The sequence below is a fragment of the Bombina bombina genome, chromosome 10 (assembly GCF_027579735.1).
Source record: "Bombina bombina isolate aBomBom1 chromosome 10, aBomBom1.pri, whole genome shotgun sequence".
NCBI lineage: Eukaryota > Metazoa > Chordata > Amphibia > Anura > Bombinatoridae > Bombina > Bombina bombina.
Window position 1 is genome coordinate 159,934,774 of NC_069508.1, and position 24,033 is coordinate 159,958,806.

Sequence of the window (24,033 nt, forward strand, 5' to 3'; positions counted from 1 at the left end):
TCAACATGCTGCATTTTATAACACTCATTAATGATGACACTGTAAACACCGCTAAACAGATGGTACCGTAGCTTAAAATGACCATCAGAATATTCTATTAACCTGGGGGATTACAGGACCATTTGGATTTTTTGCATTTGTTACTGAGGTGACAGATTTTATTCTTGACAACACATTTCTCAAACTGTTACCTTACAAAAAAAAAAAATCACATTAACAAGAAATAGAAACTGGGTCCCCGTAGTGCTGAATATCTCTTTGGAACACTATTATGTCCTATTTTCTGGTGAAAATGTGTCCTTTAAGCAAAAATTAGATTACGTTTTATTAATTTTCCCATTTTCATACCATAGATAAGAGTACTTTGTTTCCCATAAATTGTCAGAATTGGGTGCTGTACTATCTGTATTGAATTGCTGTGTGGTTCATATAGAATTTTTATTGGTGATATATATATATATATATATATATATATATATATATAGTATATATATATATATATATATATATATATATTATATATATATATATTAAAATTAAGTGTATCATTCAGGTAAGTTGTTAAGGTGTGTTTGAGGGTATCACCCAGCAGCTACATTATCAGAGAAAAACAAAAAAATGACACACTGTGACACAGCTCTGGATGTGTTATTCTCTTATATTACCAAATGGACTTTTTGTCTTGTCCAATCTCTGTCCTCCTCTACGGATGTCTCAGAGAGGTCATCTCAGGGTCAGTTTTAGAATATTCATTTTCTATTCTATACTCATTCTGGTGGGAGCTCAACATCATTTTAAGGGAAAGTCAGCGCCAAAATTGTTATTGTTTAAAAAGATAGATAATGCCTTTAATACCCATTCCCCCAGCTTCTTCATCCAACCGTGGTTATAAGTAAAGGGACAGTATACCACCAATTTTATATAACTGCATGTAACAGACATTACACTACTATAAAAGAATAAGATGCACAGATATTGATACAAAAATCCAGTATGAAACTGTTTAAAAACTTACTTAGAAGCTCTCAGTTTAGCTCTGTTGAAAAGCCCAGTGCAAATGGGAAATAAGACACCCCCCCACCCCCTTCTTTTGCATATGAAAAGACCCTTTACACAAACAGGAGCAAGCTGGAGTAGGTATCTGTCGGTATTTAAAACTTTGGGGCATGGTTAGGAGTCAGAAAATCAGAGCAATGTTATTTAAAAAAAGCAAAACTATACATTTAAAAAAAAAAAAAAAAAAGAAACCTTATGGACTATAAAAATAGATCATCTACAAAATATTTATGCAAAGAAAAAATGAGTATATAATGTCCCTTTAATATACTTTATAACATTTAAACCTTTAAAATATCTGTCTATTTCTAAGCCATTACGGACAAGCTCTTATCACATGCGTTTTTATTTGCTTTTCACAACAGGAGACTGCTAGTTCATGTGTGCCATATAGATAACATTGTCCTCTCTCCCAAGGAGTTGTGGCTGACACTGCACTAAATGGCTAAAATGCAAGTCAATAGATAATAAATAGTCATGTGATCAGGGGGCTGTCAGAAGATGCTTAGATACAAGGTAATCAGAGGTAAAAAGTATATTAATTTAACCATGTTTGTTATGCAAACTGGGGAATGGATAATAAAGGAATTATCTATCTTTTTAAACAATAAAAATGTTGGAGTTGACTGTCCCTTTAAATTACAATATCACATCTATACTGATAATTGGTTATATCTCTGTAACTTAGACCTTACATCTGTAATCTAGACAAAAAAGACTGTAAAACTGCTAATATTCCCTCCAATTTCTGCCCTATAACCACTTCATATCGAAGTCCGTAAAATCTGTGTGGCGCTGCCTCAGGGGCGTATTACTACCTAGGCAGACAAGGCACTGGCCTAGAGTGGCAGATTAGGGGGGCAGCGACTGATTAGGGAGGCGGCAGCTGTTCTGTCGAGAACTCCAATTCATCGAAAACTCCAATCTGACGTCACTTCCGGTGATTCCATACATCTGATTGATCCGTGTCTCACTGAGTGACAGGATTCCCAACCAATCAGATGGGCACTGTAATCGCCTATCTTCACTATCTATTTTGCCTCCGCCTGGGGGGGTTTACTTGGGTTGTATGCCAGAGGATCGGCGGTGTGCCCCCCAAGACAAGCAACAACAGATAGTGAAAATAGAAGAGTCACCGGAAGTGACGTCAGATTGGAGTTTGAGGAATTGGAGTTCTAGACAGAACACAGCACGGCAATACTCACATGCATCAATAATTAGCCCTTTATTGCTGTCCAGGAATGCTACATATACCACTGCTAGCAGCTATAGTATACTGCTCCTAGATTAGTCCACTCTCCACTTACTACCCTCCGCTCCCCTCTGTTGTAATTTTCCTTTAAGGTAGGACCTGCAGTTACAGTTATGTTCCTAATGTAGCTGCAGATCCTACCCGGGGCCAGCAGGAGCAGAGCACTTGTAGTCTCTGGAGTGATGTCACTCAGTCCCAGCATGCCCGCCCTTTGGAGTCCCCGCAGAGATGCTGTTCGCACTCTGAAGACTTATTTAGGTGTAACCACTCATGCAAACAAGAGATCTGAGAGCATAAGAGCAGACACTATCTCATTCTGCATATACCTGAAAAATGCTTTATAGCTGAATAGTAGCATGGACTCCCATTCACACTTACCTAAGAGAAATGTTAACCAATAAAGATGGCGCCATAAACGTGTATCCCACTATAATTGTTGAAATTTAGTCCCTTTTAAGAAACCACTTCTATAGCCAAAACACTTAAAGTCTAGCCCAATATAGTTTTTTGATAATGCTCATATTGACTCAGCCACCTCTAAATAAGATTGTTCCATTAGAGCTATACCTTTTACAAGTTAGGACACAGCTGAGTTTTAATCATGGAGTGCTACATTAGTACAATTATGTGTAAGACTATTACAACCTCATTATAGTATATAAAACCATTAATTTGGTCTGTGCTAACTGGCTGGGGATGGGAAACGTACTGTCTGCGACTGAGACAGCATGTTGTCTATATCAGTGTTTTTCAACAGTGTGCCGTGAGAGATCCTCAAGGTGTGCCGCGGCAGACTGACAACAGTGTGGGGTGTTTGTGAATGAATGTCAATATGTCCATGTAAGTTTGTAGGAGGCATGGCATGACAGCACAGTACAGTGTGTGTGTGTGTATGTATGTGTATATATATATATATATATATATATATATATATATATATATATATATATATATATATACACTGTATTATATATCCTGTATTAGGCTACAATGTGTGATTTTGTAAAATTTGGGATGGTGGTGTGCCACAGTCAGATTTTTTAATGTAAAAAAGTGTGCCACGGCAAAAAAAGGGTTGCAAATCATCTGGTTCTATATAATAGGCAATAATCCCGAACTTAATTTTACTTCCTATTATAAGTCTATGTCTGAGGGGTAAATTTGTATGATTACGCAGATTGGAACTCAGCAATAGCATACACTATGGGTCACCCTAATGGTATATGATGTTCTCTAATTCTAACCCTACTGAAGACTCATTACTACTGTTTTTTTGGAACTGGCTATAGATCTTTACTTTCAGCAATGGTGGCAAACTTGTACATGTTCAGATATTGGCCACAAACTTATAAATACTAATGATCTTTTAATAGGTGCCCAACACCCTCTTTCCCCATAGAATAAACACTATTTTGGTTTTATAATAAGAGTCCATCTCTCAGTTGTATAATCCATTTATGATATCAGATGTTAATTCACTTTTAATCTATATAGGTCCAAAAGTGACCTTTTCAGACATCCATATTCCTCTCCCTGGTTTTATGAGTGATCTTACGTCCAAGAGTGGCCTCCTGTGTTTCTTTTGAGGAATTTAACAAATAAAACGTAAAACTGAGGTTTAAGACGCATACTTTTTTGATTCTCATTGTGAAACCTATAATCGTGTTAAAGGCCATTGTTAGACTGAAGCTTATGTCATTGTTTTGTTTTTTGGCGTTCAAAATATGTTTATATTTTGTATAACCTCAATAAAAAAATTATATTAAAAAAAAAAACAACAAACAAAACTTGGTTTTCTCCAACATTTGGGTGGTCCGGTCCACGCGTCATCCATTACTTGTGGGGAAATATTCTCCCCCACAGGGAAAGGCAAGGAGAGCACACAGCAAGAGCTGTCCATATAGCTCCCCCTCTGGCTCCGCCCCCCAGTCATTCTCCTTGCCGCTCTGAACAGAGTAGCATCTACCACGGGGATGGCGAGGAGTTTTGTGGTGTTAGTTGTAGTTTTTTATTCTTCTATCAAGAGTTTGTTATTTTAAAATAGTGCTGGCTTGTACTATTTACTCTATAACAGAAAAGTGATGAAGATTTCTGTTTAAGAGGGCTATGATTTTAGCAGACAGTAACTAAAATCCATTACTGTTATCACGCAGGACTGTTGAAACAAGAGAACTTCAGTTCGGGTAACAGTTTGCAGACTCATCTGCTTCAGGTATTGACTGGGTCCTCCTTCTAACAACACAGGCTAATGCTAGATGACAGTCATATTTCCCCCAGGGGAAAAGGTAAGCCATTTTTCTTTCAACCTCAGCAAAAAAGATAACAGGCTTCCCCCTTTTGTTTTTATTGCTGGTAGAACACTGTTAGGGTGCAAAATCGATTGGTTTTTATTACAATAGATACCATTTGAAATATTTTATAAGCTCACATACACTGGAACGTTTTTTTATTGATCTGGCTTGTTTTAGGACACCTAAATCTAGTCAGGAAGGCCCCTTCACTCTAGTGTGCTGAGGGAGGAAGCCTCATTTTGGTGCTTCAGCTGCACAGTTGATTTACAAGGGCACGTGCATGCAGATAGGGTCCTGTGGCTCAGAAAGTGACTCCAAAAGGCTTTTTTCTGTGAATGGTGACCCCTAAGGAAGGTAAAAAGCTGCAACAGAGGCTGTAGCAGGGATTGTAGTGTATAAAAACGGTTAAATCCAACAATTAGCTCCGGTTTGCTTGTTTTAAGAGCTAGAGTCTCCATATTTGCTGTGCAATACTTTCTAAGCATTAAGACACTGGGGTCCAAATTTCAGAAAATCGGATATTGCCCCTTCATAGTTTTTTGAACATTTCAGAAATAAATGTGTCATTTTATTATTTAAAGAGACAGTAACAGTTTTTGTTTAAAAATCGATTTTATTGCATTGTTTGCCTGCCTAAATCTGTTTAACATGTCTGTTCCATCAGATAACCTATGTTCTGTGTGTATAGAGACAAATGTGGTTCCCCCTTCGAGTGTTTTGTGATAATAGTGCCATACGCGTCCATACAAAATCGAGGACAGCTCTGTTATTTTTCATAATGAAGGTAGTGGGGATAGCTCTACATCCTCTCCTTCTGTGTCTACACCAGCTTTGCCCGCGCAGGGCGACACCTAGCGCGCCAGTGCTTATTCTATGCAACAATTATCAGTAGTAGTGGGATATTCTATAGCAAATCTTTTATCCAAACTGCCAGCTTTTCAGAGAAAGCGTGATTGTTCAGTTTAAAATACAGATAAAAAGGATGAACAATCAGACCTGACGATTGCCTTATTATCTATTTTTACCCTCGCATCAATCGGAATTGGCTGTAAGGGAAGGGCTGTCTGAGGGTGAAATTTCAGATTCAGGAAAAATTCTCAACAGGCAGAACCTGATCTAGTGGCATTAAAGTTTAAACTAGAACATCTCCGCGCTTTGCTTAAGGAGGTATTAGCTTACTCTGGATGACTGTGATTCCATGGTAGTAACCAGAGAAGTTGTGCAAATTGGACACATTTTTAGAGGTCCCAGTGCACGACGACGCTTTTCCAATACCTAAGAGGGTAAGCGAACATAGTGGAAAAAGGAGTGGGAGAAGCCAGGTGTACCCTTGTGCCCCACCTCCTATATTTAAGAAATGATTTCCCATAGTAGACCCTAGAAGGGACCATGGCAAATGGTCCCGAAGGTTGAGGGAGCTGTTTCAACACTAGCGAAGCGCACAACTATTCCTAGTAGAGGACAGCTGCGCTTTCAAAGATCCTATGGATAAAAAAATTGGAAGGATTGCTTAAAAAGATTTTGTTCAGCAAGGTTTCATCCTTCAACCAGCTACGTGTGTTATTACTGTCACTTCAGCGGCGTCCTTTTGGTTCGAAGAACTAGAAAGGTCGCTCCAGAAAGAGACTTCCTATGAAGAAGTCATGGACAGAATTCACGCATTAAAGGTTAGCTAATTCCTTTATATTGGATGCCGCCTTTCAAATAACAAATTTGGCGGCGAAAAAAACTCAGGTTATTGCTATAGTAGCGCGGAGGGCGCGCTTTGGCTAAAATCCTGGTTCGGCAGATGTGTCTTCCAAGACAAAGTTACTGAATATTCCTTTCAAGGGGTAAGGACCCTTTTTGGGCCGGAATTGAAGGGAAATTATTTCAGACATCACTGGGGGTAGGGCCATGCCCTCCCACAGATAGGCCTTTTAAGGCTAAGAACAAGTCTAATTTACGTTCCTTTTCGCAATTTCAGGAACGACCGGCTAATAACTCCACTGCCGCTAGACAAGAAGGTAACGCGGCCCAGCCCAAACCCGCTTGGAAGCCCACGCAAGCTGGAACAAGGGTAAACAAACCAAGAAACCTGCTGCTGCTACCAAGACAGCATGATGGGGTAGCCCCCAATCCGGGACCAGGGTCAGGTAGGGGGCAGACTATCTCTCTTCGCTCAGGCTTGGGCAAGAGATGTTCTGGATCCCTGGGCACTAGAGATAGTTTCCAAGGGATACCTGTTAGAATTCAAGGGACTCTCCTCCAAAGGGAAGGTTCCACCTGTCTCGCTTATCTTCAGACCAGATAAAGAAACAGGCATTCTTACATTGTGTAAGAGACCATCAAAGATGGAGTGATAAACCCAGTCCCCTCCAGGGAACAAGGTCTAGGTTTTTACTCAAACCTGTTGGTGGTTCCCAAAAAAGAGGGAATTTTCAGGGCCAATTCTGGGATTTAAAGATATAAACAAGTTCCTCAGAGTTCCATCCTTCAAGATGGAAACCATTCGGACAATCTACCGACAGATACAACAGGGTCAATTTTTGACTACCGTGGGATCTAAAGGATGCGTATCTGCATATCCCAATCCACAAATCTCATCATCAGTTCCTGAGGTTCGCCTTTCTGGACAAACATTACCAGTTTGTGGCTCTTCCATTCGTTTAGCCCACCGCTCCCAGAATTTCACAAAGGTGCTAGGGTCCCTTCTAGCTGTCCTAAGGCCGAGGGGCATCGCTGTAGCACCTTATCTAGACGACATCTCCTAAACCAAGCGTCGTCCCTTTCCAAAGCGAGGGCTCATACAGACATTGTGTTGGCCTTTCTCAGATCTCACGGGTGGAAGGTGAACATAGAAAAAAGTTCACTGTCACCGTCCACAAGGGTTCCTTTTCTGGGAACAATAATAGATTCTGTGGAAATTAAGATCTTTCTCACAGAAGTCAGAAAGGCAAAGCTTCTAAAAGCTTGTCGAGTTCTTCATTCTATTCCTCAACCCTCCATAGCTCAATGCATGGAAGTAATAGGACTAATGGTCGCAGCAATGGATGTGGTTCCTTTTGCTCGAATTCATCTAAGACCATTACAGCTATGCATGCTCAATCATTGGAATGGGGACTATACAGACTTGTCTCCCCAAATTCAAGTAGATCAGGTAACCAGGGACTCACTTCTCTGGTGGTTACCCAGGATCACCTGTCTCAGGGAATGAGAGTTTCCGCAGACCGGAGTGGGTCATCGTCACGACCGACGCCAGCCTCTTGGGGTGGGGCGCGGTCTGGGATCTCCCTGAAAGCTCAGGGCCTATGTGCTCTGGGAAGAGTCGCTTCTCCCCGATAGAACATTTTGGAACTAAGAGCTATATATCAATGCGCTCCTGGCTTGGCCTCAGCTAGCGGAAACCATGTTCATAAGATTTCAGTCGGCACAACAATAACGACTGTTGCGTACATCAAATCATCAGGGGGGAACAAAGAGTTCCCTAGCGATGAAGGAAGTAACCAAGATACATCCCAATGGGCAGAGAATCACTCCTGCCATCAATCTGCTATTCACATCCCAGGAGTAGACAACTGGGAGGCGGACTATTGAGTCGTCAGACTTTCCATCCGGGGAGTGGGAACTCCATCCGAGGTCTTTGCTCAGTTAACCCAATTATGGGGCATTCCAGACATGGATTCTAATGGCGTCCCGTCAGAACTTCAAGATACCTTGCTACGGGTCCAGATCCAGGGATCCCAAGGCGACTCTAGTGGATGCATAGAGTGGCGCCTTGGTCGTTCAACCTAGCATAGTGTTTCCACCGTTTCCTCGCCTTCCCATGCTCATAGCCAGGATCAAACAGGAGAAGGGCCTCGGTGATTCTGATAGCTCCTGCGTGGCCCACGCAGGACTTGGTATGCAGACCTGGTGAATATGTCATCGGCTCCACCATGGAAAGCTACCTTTAGACAGGATCTTCTAGTACAAGGGTCCATTCGAACATCCAAATCTAGTTTCTCTGCAGCTGACTGCTTGGAAATTGAACGCTTGATTTTATCCAAGCGTGGGTTTTCAAATTCTGTGATAGATACTCTGGTCCAAGCCAGAAAAACCTGTGACTAGAAAGATTTACCATAAAAATATGGAAAAGATATATCTGTTGGGTGTGAATCCAAAGGATTCTCCTGGAGTAAGATTAAAAATTCCAAAGATTCTCTCCTTTCTCCAAGAAGGTTTGGATAAATGGGTTGTCAGCTAGTTCTCCTAAAAGGACAGATTTCTGCATTATCCGTCTTGTTGCACAAAAGACTGGCAGATTTGCCAGATGTACAAGGCTTTTGTTCAGCTTTTGGTTAGAATCAAGCTGTTTACAGACCCCAATACTCCTCCTTGGAGTCTAAATTAGTTCTTTCAGTTCTTCAAGGGGTTCCGTTTGAACCTTTACATGCCATAGATATTAAGTTATTATCTTGGAAAGTTCTGTTTTTGGTTGCTATTTCTTCCTGCTAGAAGAGTTTCTGAATTATCTGCTTTGCAGTGTAATCCACCATATCTGTTTTTTCATTCAGATAAGGTTGTTTTGCGTACTAAGCCCTGGTTTTCTTCCAAAGTTTGTTTCCAACAAGAACATCAACCAGGAAATAGTTGTTCCTTCTTTGTGTCCGAATCCAGTTTCAAAGAAGGAACGTTTATTACACAATTTAGATGTTGTTCGTGCTTTAAAGTTCTATTAGAAGCAACAAAAGATTTTAGACAAACCTCATCTTTGTTTGTCGTTTACTCTGGTAAGAGGAGAGGTCAAAAAGCTACTGCTACCTCTCTCTCTTTCTGGCTGAAAAGCATTATCCGCTTGGCTTATGAGACTGCCGGACGGCAGCCTCCTGACCGTATCACAGCTCACTCTACTAGGGCTGTGTGCTTCCACATGGGCCTACAGAACGAGGCTTCTGTTGACCAGATATGTAAGGCAGCGACTTGGTCTTCTCTGCACACTTTTGCCAAATTCTACAAATTTGATACTTTTGCTTCTTCGGAGGCTATTTTTGGAGAGAGAAGGTTTTGCAAGCCGTGGTGCCTTCCGTTTAGGTAACCTGATTTGCTCCCTCCCTTCATCCGTGTCCTAAAGCTTTGGTATTGGTTCCCACAAGTAAAGGAGTGACGCCGTGGACCGACACTACCAATGTTGGAGAAAACAGAAATTTATGCTACCTGATAAATTACTTTCTCCAACGTGTGTCCGGTCCTCGGCTCCGCCCAGGTTTTTTAATCAGGTTTGAAAAAATATTTCTTTATACACTACAGTCACCACGGCACCAATATAGTTTCTCTCCTTTTTCTCCTAACCGTCGGTCGAATGACTGGGGGCGGAGCTATATGGGACAGCTCTTGCTGTATGCTCTCCTTGCCTTATCCCTGTGGGGGAGAATATTTCCCCACAAGTAATGATGACGCCGTGGACCCGGACACACCGTTGGAGAAAGTAATTATTCAGGTAAGCATAAATTCTGTTTTCTATTAGCGTCTGCCTGCTTTCCTAGTAAATTGCCAATGTGCTCTGCTGCCATGCCTTCCAGAGGCATTTGGAAATGCCATAAAAAAAAGTCATATTACACCCTGACCAAAAATATTATGTCCAAAAAAGGCCTATAACTTGGGTGGGGGTAGCAAGAATTTTAAGTGCCTAGGGGCAGCACAAAGCCTAAATACGCCACTGCACTGCCTCTTTTAGATCTGGGTTCATTTAGAGTTTTTTCTGTCACCTGTAACGAGCACATAATCTCCTAATTCACTTGCAAGAAGCATAAAAACAATATAAAAACTCCAGAAACAGAGACATCATTAACATGTTATATGCATAATTTATTGTGATTTTGTATTGTAACAGCTAAATCTGTTTGACAGTTTACCTCCAGTGAAACCTGAGAGATGGGTTTGTTAACTGCTCGCTTGTTCTGATGCATTGCACTGGTTTTTTTCAGATTCTTAGAAAAATACTTACTGTCTCGTTAGATCAGGGCTTGACTAAATCCAAGGAGGGTCAGGGAGCCACAGCTCCTGTGAAAATACTCGGCCTGCCTAACATAATGTATCTGTATTCTCATTAATCTGTATGGCTTCTAAATTCCAAACAAACGTCAACCACTGAGATAAATTCGCGAATGCACAGCTGATTTATGCTGTAAGAGGTGTCCCAAAGATCTTCTCATTGCACGCAGACACATGTCTTGGTTGTATTCTCTCTCTAAAAAATAAATAAAAATAAAATAATAATAGAAGAAACACTTCAGGCCAGATTACAAGTGGAACGTTATTTAACGCTCCCGCTCGAGCGTTAACTGCGCTAGAAGTAAGCTTTTTGTGTGCGTTTGGTTGCGCTCATATTAATAGTGTTTTTTCTTGCACGCTAACCCTACGCACGTGAAAAGCTGAACTTTGAATATCGTGTGTAATAACATATTCCCCATAGAAGTCAAAGGAGCAAAAAAAAAAGTGTCAAAATAAAACAAAAACATCACCCAACTTGCGCGCAAACCTGATCGCATATTCTCGTGTGCTAACCTGAAATGGAAATATGAATGTTTCACATTCAAATTTTCATCACATAGAAGAATATGGTTTTATATATATATAATCTATCTCAATCATGTTTTTTGGTACAATATATATCTATATTCTGCTATGTGCATTACTTTGGAATATGAAATATTTACAGTAAATACACAACTTTATTAAATATGATTATTGCATAAAAATGATTTTACATGTTTTCATCTACTGCAAAGGTGTATATAATGTATACATATCTATGTTAAAAACCTTTGCCTGCCTTTTTTTTTTTATAACACCTGAGACTTCATATCTTTGAGCCGTTCATTTTTTTTGTGCAATTTTTTTTAAAAATAATTTTTATAATTGTTATTATTTGTGTAACTGTACTTTGTAATGTATTTTGTGCCACTTTTTTGTTTTAAAAAACAGTTAACCAGAGCTCTGACGATGAGCGTTACCTTGAATTGCATATAAGCGATCGTGTTTACTTTCAATTTGTAATACAAGCAGAAAAACAACTCTCATGCGCAAACACAATATACCCCTTATCGATTGCGCATAACTGTTAGCCGCGCCACTCGTAATCTGGCCCAAGAGGTGTGAAACATATCAAATTCATCTATCCTGCTCTTGGAAAGACTGGACATCAGTGCTAGGTGCTTATATGCAACAAGTGTAGTTTCAGGATCAAGCCAAGAGTGGGACCCACATCCACCATTTTCCATAGGCACTATTGTATCAGGTACAGGAATCTAAGTTACAACACAGTCTACTCACTGTAACAGCTTATCCCTTTCAAGGTTAGAACAGCGAACGAGCGGATTTTGATAAAAATGATGCACGGATCCCCCTGTTGTATTACTGCGCAAGGTGCTTAGTCACATCATAGCGTCCAACACCCACTGGATTACTGTAATCAGAAATTACTGTTTTAATAATGATATGCAGTGGACAGTCATTCATTCTTGTGTAAAATGTACGTGACAGGCTGGTGTATAAGGTATCATGACAGGTTGATATGGGAACCACCATGAAGTGACACAAAGCTATGTATAGTAAAGAAACAATTTATGGGTGAATATAAAAACACAACACTAAACATAAAATGCTCTAAGTAATGATAGATCATTGTCTTTATTTCGTTGCTTATTGTTCCCAGGTGCAAAGCGTTAGGAAACTCAACCAGATGTTTACAAAGAGAGCACTAATATGAGTTAAAATGTATCTGCTGGGACCTGAAATTTAAATGATGTGTCACAATGATATTTAACAGTTAAAGGGACATTAAACACTAAATACATGCTAGATAGAATGATGCATTCAAGAGAAAAGATTAGTCCATGAATAACATGTAGATGTATTTATTAAAGTTCATTAGTTGTTTAAAAAGTGACATAATAAGTGTAAAGTTGTAGTGTCTATAAAACACTGGGGGAGGCTGCCATGTTTGTAACTTGTGTTACCTTCTCTGCTGTGGCCAATTAGAGACAGTTATACATAGGTCATTAGAGTGTGCAGCCAATGGTTGTGCTGGATTTAACAGTGTTCTGCACTTCCATTTCTAACAGGGAACTGAAAAAGCTCACAATTTCAGAATGGAATTACAGGCAAAGAGGACAAAATAAATAATGAAAGTATATTGCAGAGTTGTTTATTATATACAGATTGATCATTTTATATTACCATCTCAAAGTGTTTAATGTCCCTTTAAGGTTTTTAAAAAGTGAGAACCCAAAATTATGTAGATATTCAGTAATTATACTAGCATTGGTTACAGTGCCATGAATATCCAGTATTGTTAAGGGACACTTCAGTAATTGGAGTACCATGAGGGGACATGACTACGCAGCGTCGAGAAGTGACAGTAAACAGTATTAATTGGTGACATGAAGTGAATCATTCAAGATAAGCTGTTAAGGTGTATTTGGGAAGTCACTTCAGTACACAGAGGATCATGAGTGTGTACAAAAATGCAGTACTTGTGAAGTGACACAACAGTATCAGCAAGTGGCAATAGGGCACAAAGCAGCTTGTCCTGATTGACTGGGATAGTCGGATCGGACTTCTGCTTGACATATCTGCCTGTATAAAGGGTGCAGGGGGTAGAGACTGGCCTGGAATTTAATGGGATAAAGTTTCTGCCTTTTGTCATTACATAGAAATATTTGCAAGATGAACAACTGTAATACCAACTAGGATGGGAGGTACATACAGAAGTGAACTAATGGCTTCAGAATGTGGTCATACTCACACTACATCCAAAGATAGTCTGCTGGCTTTTGTGGTCAAAAACGCTTAGCTGAGGAAAGGAAGGGGGACGGACTGGTTCTTTTTCACAAAAATTGTTTTTGTCTCATAGGATCCAGGTCCAGGAAAATTCTGTAAAAAAATAAAAATGCCATAAAGGTTTTCCTAGTTTTAGCAAATAAGACTCTCATGCTCATTGCCATGTACGCAAGACCCTCATGCCCGTTGTCACATACAGTAGACTTATGCGGGTTGTCGCTAACACTAGACTCTCATGCTCGTCATGCACACATCACTGCGCATAAGAGAATAACCCAATCACACACTTAGCTGCATGGAAAACGGTATCTTGTCAAAACAGCTCCAACTAAAATGCCACCGTCCTTTAAATGGTGATGTCAAAAAGTCATTGTCTTTAGAAGGGAGACAGAATATGGTCACCATGGCCTAAGTTACATGATTGGAACAGAAACCTGCTGAAATGTCTTCTGGTTATTGGTCATGCCCAGCACCAATGCATCACCCCCATACCCAACTACACGCCCAGCTCCAGTGCGTCACCCCCATACCCAACTACACGCCCAGCACCAGTGCATCACCCCCATACCCAACTATATGCCCAGCGCGCCACCCCCCACGCGCAGCTGCACGCCCAGCACCAGTGAGTCACCCCACACACACGCAACTGTAACACCCAGCACCAGTGAGTCACCCCCACACACACGCAACTGCACACGCCCAGCGCCTCACCCCCCACCGCAACTGCACGCCCTGTCACCCCCCCACACACACACACACCCACACACCCAGCACCAGTGCGTCATCCCCCCCACACAACGGCACACCCAGTGTCAGTGTATAACCCCCCCCCACACAACTACACACCCAGTGCATCACCCCCAGACATAACTGCATATACACCACCAGTGAATCATATATCCAAGCCACACATCAGTGACATAACAGAACCTACAACAGTGGACAACACTTCAGGCAGGTGGCTTCTTCGTTGTACACTGCTACGCCAACATTATCCTATATATACATACAATTCACAAACACAGCCATCTATCTAAATATCTTATGTTCATTTATATGGGCTAGAAGGGGCCCTTGGAGCTGTGAGTCGACTAACAACATGATCACCCCTGTGTATGTGTCACACTCCCTCTTGTATAGGAATACCAGCCCCTCTGGGACATACACAGCAAAACTCAATAAAAACTCATCTGATAAACCACTCAACAAATAATCATCCTCATAGTATTTGTTTCAGCATTATCACAGTCACGTTCCTCTCACCCTTGTGACCAGTGTTCCCTCTAATGCCACTTTTGTGAGCGGCCCAGCAGTGAAACAGTTAATTAGAGCAATTAAATACTACACAATGTAGACTGCAAGGTGTGGTTCCCTTAATAACGGTTTCACAAAACTGGCCTTAGAGGGAACAATGCTTGTGACCCATAATCTCTAACTGTGATGCCAACCTCCCTCCTACCACAAACAGACCATCTAGAGAACAATCAAACTGCTGTGTATTCTTTAGGGCTTGTACGAGTATGAATGAGATACAAAGGGGAGCACTCCTCTAAATTGGTAAGCTCACTTGAGGAAGCCTCACATAACAGGTTGGTCTCTAATATGCTGAGCTTTGCAATAAACTTCCATAAATATCTAGTGAGATGAAATATAACTGTTAGATTCTTCTAGCAAGAGTTTATTATTTTAAAAGTAGTACAAGAGTGTGCTGCTTGTCCTAGGGTGTAGCCGTAGTCCATATCAGTCTCTTCAGTAGAGCTTTGGTAGCTTTAGAGCAATGGGAACTTGTGGGACATAATTCTCACTGCGCCTCCCATAATTTACATTGCTGCCCTTTCCTTCAGTCTGAGATATGCATTGACTCAGCATTTGATATCCTCAGGTCGATGTGAGGACAGGACCTCTCAAACCTGAGAGCTGCCAGGCAGACGTTAAAGGGACAGTCTACACCAGAACTTTTAATTGTTTTAAAAGATAATCCCTTTATTACCCATTCCCCAGTTTTGCATAACCAACACAGTTATATTCATATACTTTTAAACCTCTGTAGATTATCTTGTATCTAAGCCTCGCAAACTGCCCCTTTATTTCAGTTCATTTGACAGACTTGCAGTTTAGCCAATCAGTTCCTGCTCCCAGATAACTTCACGTGCATGAGCACAGTGTTATCTATATGAAAAACATGAACTAACACCCTCTAGTGGTGAAAAACTGTTAAAATGCATTCTGAAAAGAGGTGGCCTTCAAGGTCTAAGATATTAGCATATGACCCTCCTAGGTTAAGCTTTCAACTAAGAATACCAAAAGAACAAAGCAAAATTGGTGATAAAAGTAAATTGGAAAATTGTTTAAAATTACATACCCTATCTGAATCATGAAAGTTTATTTTGACTAGACTGTCCCTTTAAGGGTAAGTGCCAACCTAAGTTTCTGGGAAAAGGATTTTTCAATAAGCACACATTACATCATAAGGGGCTTTTTGAGAGAATAAGTTCTTTATGTGGGGACATAATGCCTTTATTTAATGTTTGAAAGGTTTTTGGGCAGTGTAATGGACCAGGGCACTGGGGCTGGAGGAAGCTAAATGTTTAACTGTTTTATTTTAACAGTATATAGGAGATGGCTCCGGGGGTTTCACAGGACTTAGTGTTTTAGTCGGCTAGGTCACCCCCACGATGGGCAGTCCTTCTGGTTTTTGGCGCCATTCCGTAGCGCAGCTCAGGGATAGTGCGCTCTGTGGATTGACCGGTCTGTTCTAGAGTCGCATGAGGAGAATTCATGCGTGGCTAGTGCAGACACAGTGTTTTGCTGGAATAACAGTGCCTCAATTGGTAGAGTCATAACGGCTGAGTAAACAAAGAGACCGTTTTGGACATTAACGATCTTCGGTCAGGTAGGAGGATATTTGATTATTTGGAAATGTTATTGTTTATCTGTAAAAGGGAAAACATTAACAAGACTGACATTGTTCAGCAAGAAATAAAATAACCGTTTTAAATTTAAAGAGACAGTAACATTTTTTTATAAATATTTTTCTCAAATAAATTTGACACTTTTTATTTGTTATTTAGTAAATTGTGTGTAAACATGGACTAAGGGGACTTACAAGATGTCACCTGTGCTTTATGTTTGATGCTAATGTGAACCACCTATCCCTTTCTGTCCTTCATGTATTCAAAGGACTTTAAGTTATAGGGATAAGATTTTTCTTCCTCTAAGACAGATGTTGTCCAAGAGTCCAAAGTTGAAGGTCAATTTAATGCCGCAGCTTTCTCCACAAACGTCCCAAATTTTTACCAGCTCTCACAAGCGATGCCCTGCGCTTCCTCTATGGTCCCTTTGGGGATTTCTTTACAAGACATAGCTTCTCTTATGTCTTCAACTATTTCTGATGCCCTGTCTGTTTTTCCAATGTTGCAGGGCAAATGTAAGAGAAAAGCCAGACATTCAGTAAGCGAGGTTTCGGATGCAATTGTTGCAATTTCAGAGGTATCCTCCCAACATCCTGAAGAGGAGGGTACTGCAGTAGTTTCTGAAGGAGAAATTTCAGATTCAGAGGGTTTATTACCTCTGATAGACTCGGAGGTGGTATCTTTCAGATTTAAACTAGATCACCTTCGTCTGTTACTCATGGAGGTTTTGATTACCTTAGACGATAGTGACTCCACAGTGGTGTTGTCCCTCAGAAGTCTAGTAAACTGGACATATATTTTGAGGCTCCTTCATATACAGATGTTTTTCCAGTCCCTAAAAGAGCTACTGAAATCATTGCTAAGGAGTGGGAGAGACTGGGCATCCCTTTTTCTCCCTCTCCTATTTTTAAGAAAATGTTTCCTATAGCCGATTCTGTTAAGGAGGCTTGGCAAACTGTTCCTAAGTTAGAAGGAGCTGTTTCTACCTTGGCTAAAAGAACTACTATTCCCATAGAGGATAGTTGTGCTTTCAAAGATTCAATGGATAAGAAGTTAGAGGGGTTACTCAAGAAGATTTATGTACACCAGGGTCTGCAATGGCAACCGGTTGTGTGCTTTGCCACTGTCACTAGTGCGGCAGCATATTGGTTTGATGCTCTGTCTGAGTTCCTCAGGACTGAGACTTCTTTGGATAAGATCCAAGATAGGATAAAAGCTCTTAAGCTAGCTAATGCTTTTATTTCGGACGCTTCCCTTCAAGTTATCAAATTGGGAGCCAAGATATTGAGTTTTTCTATTTTAGCCCGCAGATCCTTATGGTTAAAGCCTTGGTCTGCGGACGTGTCTTCCAAGTCTTCCTTACAAGGGGAAGACTTTGTTCGGACCTGATCTAAAGGAGATTATCTCAGATATCACGGGAGGTAAGGGTCATCTTCTCCCGCAAGACAAGAGAAATAAACAAAAAGGACGACAAAGCAATTTTCGTTCCTTTCGAAATTTCAAAGGAAACTCTTCCTCCTCCTCTAAGTAGGAACAGTCTAAACCTACATGGAGACCCAGCCAGTCTTGGAACAAGGGAAAGCAGTCCAAGAAGCCGGTCAGTGATTCCAAGACGGCATGAAGGGCATGCCCCCGATCCGGGACCAGATCTTGCAGGGGGCAGACTTTCCTTCTTGGTTAAAGCCTGGGTTCGGGATGTCATGGATCCCTGGGCAATAGAAATAGTGTCTCAGGGATACAAACTGAAGTTCAAGGTTTTTCCTCCCAGAGGCAGATTTCTAATTTCAAGATTATCTGCAGACCAGATAAAGAGAGAGGTGTTCTTACACTTTGTAGGAGACCTCTCCGCTCTGGGAGTGATTGTTCCCGTTCCAATTCAGGAACAGGGACTGGGGTTTTATTCCAATTTGTTCATGGTTCCCAAAAAAGAGGGAACTTTCAGACCAATTCTGGACCTCAAGAGTCTAAACAAGTTTCTCAGGGTTCCGTCCTTCAAGATGGAAACAATTCGTTCCATCCTCTCATTGATCGAGGAGGGTCAATTTATGACAACAGTGGATTTAAAGGACGCGTACCTACATGTTCCCATTTACAGGGATCATCAAAAGTTCTTAAGGTTTGCCTTTCTGGACAAATACTACCAGTTTGTGGCTCTTCCTTTTGGTCTGGCCACAGCCCCCAGAATCTTCACGAAAGTTCTGGGATCTCTGTTGGCGGTACTTCGATCAAAGGGCATTGCAGTAGCGCCTTATCTGAACGACATCCTAGTCCAAGCGCCATCCTTTCAACAAGCAAGTTCTCATACGGACTTGGTGTTGTCCTTCCTAAGATCCCACGGCTGGAAGGTGAATTTAGAAAAGAGTTCCTTAGTTACAAACACAAGGGTAACTTTCCTAGGAACCATAATAGACTCTTTGTCTATGAAGATTTTTATGACAGAAGTCAGGAAATTAAAGATTATACTTGTCTAGCCCTTCAGTCCACTCCTCGACCAACAGTGGCTCAGTGCATGGAGATAATAGGGCTGATGGTGGCAACAATGGACATCATCCTGTTTGCTCGCTTCCATCTCAGAGCTCTACAGTTGAACATGTTGAGACTATGGAACGGAGATTATTCGGACTTGTCCCCTTGACTTCTTCTGGAACAGGAGACAAGGGACTCTCTACAATGGTGGTTATCTCTAGATCATCTCTCCCAAGGAACATGCTTTCGCAGACCATCTTGGGTGATTGTGACAACAGATGCCAGCCTTCTAGGGTGGGGAGCAGTCTGGGGCTCTCTAAAGGCTCAGGGAATATGGACTCAAGCAGAGTCTGTTTTACCCATAAACATTCTGGAACTGAGAGCAATTTACAACGCTCTTCTGGCCTGGCCTCAGTTAGCTTCGGTCCGGTTTATCAGGCTCCAGTCGGACAACATAACGTCAGTGGCATACATCAATCATCAAGGAGGAACAAGGAGTTCCTTGGCGATGACAGAGGTATCCAAAATAATTCAGTAGCAGAGACCCATTCTTGCTGTCTATCGGCAATCCACATCCCAGGGGTGGACAAATGGGAGGCAAATTTTCTGAGCAGACAGACCTTTCCTCCGGGGGAGTGGGAACTGCATCCGGAGGTTTTTTCCAGCCTGATTCCCAAGTGGGGGCGACCGGAATTGGATCTCATGGCATCACGTCAGAATGCCAAGCTCCCGAGATCTGGGTCGAGATCCAGGGACCCCCAGGCAATTGATAGATGCGCTGGCGGCCCCTTGGAATTTCAATCTAGCATACCTGTTTCCTCCATTTTCTCTTCTTCCTCGAGTAATTGCTCAAATCAAACAGGAGAGGGCCTCGGTGATCCTCATAGCACCGGCCTGGCCTCGCAGGATTTGGTATGCAGACTTAGTGGAGATGACATCTCTACCACCTTGGAGACTTCCGTTAAGGAAGGACCTTCTGATTCAAGGGCCCTTCCTACACCCCAATCTAGTTTCTCTGAAGCTGACTGCTTGTGGAGATTGAACGCTTAATTTTGTCCAAACGGGGATTTTCTGACTCGGTTATAGAGACCATGATTCAGGCTCATATGCCTGTAACTATAAATATTTACCATAAGATATGGCATACTATCTCTATTGGTGTGAATCCAAGGGCTACTCATGAAGTAGAGTTAGGATTCCTAGAATTTTGTCCTTTCTTCAAGAGGGTTTGGAGAAAGGTTTATCAACGAGTTCCCTAAAGGGTCAAATCTTGGCCTTATCTATTTTGTTACACAAACGTCTGGCGGATGTCCCAGATGTACAATCTTTTTGTCAGGCCTTGGTCAGGCCTGTGTTTAAACCAGTTACTCCTCCATGGAGTCTTAATTTAGTTCTCAATGTTCTTCAAGGGGCTCCGTTTGAGCCTATGCATTCCTCAGATATTAGTTATCTTGGAAGGTTTTATTTCTCGTGGATATTTCTTCTGCTCGGAGAGTGTCAGAACTCTCTGCGTTACAGTATGAGTCTCCTTATCTTATTTTCCATGCAGATAAGGTAGTTTTGCGTACCAAATTAGGATTTCTACCTAAGGTTGTCTCTGATCGGAACATTAATCAGGAGATTGTTGTGCCTTCCTTGTGTCCTAATCCTTCTTCTAAGAAGGAAAGACTTTTGCACAATTTGGACGTGGTCCGTGCTTTAAAGTTTTACCTGCAGGCGACTATGGACTTTCGTCAGTCTTCTTCTTTGTTTGTGGTTTTCTCAGGAAAACGCAAGGGACAGAAAGCTACGGCTACTTCTCTTTCTTTTTGGCTGAAGAGTATCATACGTTTTGCATATGAGACTGCTGGACAGCAGCCTCCTGAGAGAGTTACGGCTCATTCCACATGGGCTGTTGCTTCCTCATGGGCATTCAAAAATGAAGGTTCTGTGGAACAGATTTGCAAGACTGCAACTTGGTACTCTCTTCACACTTTTTCAAAGTTTTACAAATTTGACACTTTTGCCTCCGCTGAGGCTGTTTTTGGGAGAAAGGTTCTTCAAGCAGTGGTGCCTTCCGTTTAGGTTCTGTGTCTTGTCCCTCCCGTATCATCTGTGTACTCAAGCTTGGGTATAGAATCCCATTAGTAATTAAGATGATCCGTGGACTCATCGTGTCTTAAAAAAGAAAAGAACATTTATGCTTATTTATGCTTACCTGATAAATTTATTTATTTTTGACACAATGAGTCCACGGCCCGCCCTGTTCTTTTAGACAGGTTATTGTAAACTTCAGACACCTCTGCACCTTGGCTTTTCCTTTCTCTTCCTAACTTCGGTCGAATGACTGGAGTGGGAGGGAAGGGAGGAGCCATTTAACAGCTCTGCTGTGGTGCTCTTTGCCTCCTCCTGCTGACCAGGAGGTGAATATCCCATTAGTAATAAAGATGATCCGTGGACTCATCGTGTCAAAAAAGAAATACATTTATCAGGTAAGCATAAATTTTCTTATTAAACGCGCACGCACACATGTTCATATGATAACCGAGGTAACCAGTCCCACACGTGGAAGGTCTTAAAGACACACACTGAATCTTCTCTTATACAATCAATACTTAGCTGCCCTTATGCACACAATCAAATGTTACAAACTGACAGCCGGCCGGGGGTAGTGAGCCAAGGAACTGTGGTAAATTCTCTCTGCTGGGACTTCGGGATACTGTGGGATCTTGCCAAATAATCCGTGCTTTTTGTTTTGCTCATTCTCCAGTTCTTCAGTGAAAGACTTTATTTTGTATGCGCCAGGTTCTGATTCTTTTATTTTCTAGGGAAGGTAAACAAAGGTAATTAAGTGTAAAACAGCCCCCCCACCTGCCAACATAAGGAGGTTACTGCAGACTAAAGGAAGTGTACAAGATTCTGGCTAGAGCAGCAGGCTTTGTAATGAATAAGGACGGCTCTAATAGATAATGATCCAGTATTTATGCTGTGAAGGAACTTAGAAGGCATCTAAGGTTTACTGTTTCCTTCTGTACGTTTGATATTGTTATGGAGCTACAAATATAACATACAGACACACATAATCATTTACTGTGTGTCTCCGATATCCTTTACCCCTTACAATATGTTCAGGATGTAAAGTTGCACCCACCCAGTTAAATAACAGCATATTGTCTGTCCTGTTAGAGGTTTATTGCTTCAAAGGAAGCTTTACCCAGGTATAGCAGAGGGGTGCCACCAGGATAAACAGTACTTATGGGGGCTAAATGTATATATACTAGAACCCTCTAAATAACGTAGACTTCCTCAGGAATGACCATACAGTAGTGGCACCCAGGTCATTATACTGATACCATAGTAATGTATGATCCCTCTTAGCAATATCACAGAGCTCATGTAACTCATTGGTAGCCGAGGACATCATCAGTAACAGACATTATGCTACTGGTAACTTTAATTTATTGTATTTGTGTATTAGTATTGTGCTGCCACACTTAGTAATGAACTGGAGTCTTTAGTAATTTAGCAGTATCCTTATAAATTTACTTGCTCTCTTAGTGATGCTCTTTTTTCCATCAGTAAGTTATCAACAGCTGTACTAATGCCAGTAAACTTTACTGGTACAAATCAGTGCCACTCCTATTACGCACTTACTGGTGACGCAAAGTATCCATAAAGCACAGGCTGAGCTCGGGATCCAGACAACAGGTCATAGGGTCCTCTTTTCCCAACAACATGACTCAAAACTTCATCTATGGAACTTTTCAAGTTGTAGGTGCCTGGTCCCAAGTCACATCCCTGAAACAAGAACTTTACATTAGATACATGGCAACCAGCACCAAGTTGTGCCAGACAGTATTTACTCACTGTGCTTTGTGGTGCAGGATGTTTAATGGTCCCGCTATCCATGATTCCCCTAGCGCTGGTGGGATGGGCGGCTTTCTCCTCTATCTGCGAATACGGGTTCCCACCCTTACCATAACTCCCAGGGCCAGGATTGCAGTCCTAAACGGAAAACATTACAATGCACAGAAAAAGAAAATCACATCTTGTAGTTCCATACAGTGACACAAGTCATTCAGTATCAATATAAAATAAGCTACACATAGGGAAATCAAATTATACATCTGTAAACCAGGCCCACACTATATGAGGATTCTATTATCAGTTTAATTTGTATTTTTGCTATCCTATATTTAACCCTTTAAGGACACAGCTTTCAGTTTGCTCAATTGTTTTATGACGGATAAATTCCGTCATATGTCCTTAAGAGGTTAAAGACAAAACCTAGGTAGGCTGAGGAGCGCACGTGTCTTTAGCACTATATAAAAGCAATCTTATATACTGTTGCAATAGAATGATTCAACTTACATGCACTGTCTGAATCATGCAAGTTTAATTCTGTCTTTACTGTCCCTTTTAGAAACATGAGCAATGGGCATTCTTATTGTCATACAGTAAACTGCTTCACATCCATCTTTTTTTTAATTTTTTTTATTATCAAAAGATCACCTTTGGAATACACAGAAAAGGAAGGTTAATAGTTATTAGCTATAGTATAATCCTGCACAAATGTGGAGAGGTGTAGCTAACTAGAAAGTTTTACTTAGATAACTAGTCAAAAAGAGCTTGACAAAAGAGAGTTGTGTACACCTTTACATTTTAACCCCTTGAGTGCTAACAACGGCTCTGAGCCATGACAGAGTTTCCCACTCTGGTGCCGACGATGGCTCAGAGCCGTCGCTAGCACTCTCCCACCTTGAGGGAGATCTGGGGGCTCCCACCCGCTCCTACCCCGGCGATCGGGCCTGCATAGTGGCAGGCATCGATGGGGCTTCACGTTATGCATGGTGACATCACGCACAATGACGTGATGACGTTACTGCACAACTTTATTTAACATTCACAATGTTAAGTATAGGAGCAGGGGGCATGCTGCTTAGAAGCCTGTATCTCAGGCATCTAAGCAGCTACAGACCTCCAAGACTAAACTTTCCAACAGTGTAAGTCGTGGGGATCTGAAAAAGAAAAAAAGAAGTTTAAAAAAATATATTAAAAAAAAAACCAAACAAAAAAAAAAACGTAAAACAGCTTAGCACCCAGGTGGAAAAGTGCTTAGCACTCAAATTGTTAAATAGTATAGCTAAATTATATTATAACTAAAAGTGAAACATAGCTTTTATTTGAACTTATTAAAAGAAAATGAGGTGATAGTCATTACAATTCATGCACACAATGCAAACCATATTAAAAACGCATTGTCTCAGCCTAGTTA

General features: G+C 41.2%; 1 protein-coding gene across 1 annotated transcript in view; it reads right to left on the bottom strand.

The window, feature by feature from the left end:
• Positions 1-13,403: 13,403 nt before the first annotated feature.
• LEXM (lymphocyte expansion molecule) overlaps positions 13,404-24,033 on the bottom strand; it is a 30,678-nt gene continuing 20,048 nt past the window's right edge. Inside the window, exons 5-8 of the mRNA XM_053693431.1 lie at positions 22,626-22,763; positions 22,413-22,556; positions 21,415-21,582; positions 13,404-13,494 (exon numbers count right to left, since the gene is read on the bottom strand). Of these exons, the coding sequence (XP_053549406.1) occupies positions 13,411-13,494; positions 21,415-21,582; positions 22,413-22,556; positions 22,626-22,763 (534 nt within the window). The 3' untranslated portion in view covers positions 13,404-13,410. The remainder of the gene's footprint in view (positions 13,495-21,414; positions 21,583-22,412; positions 22,557-22,625; positions 22,764-24,033) is intronic.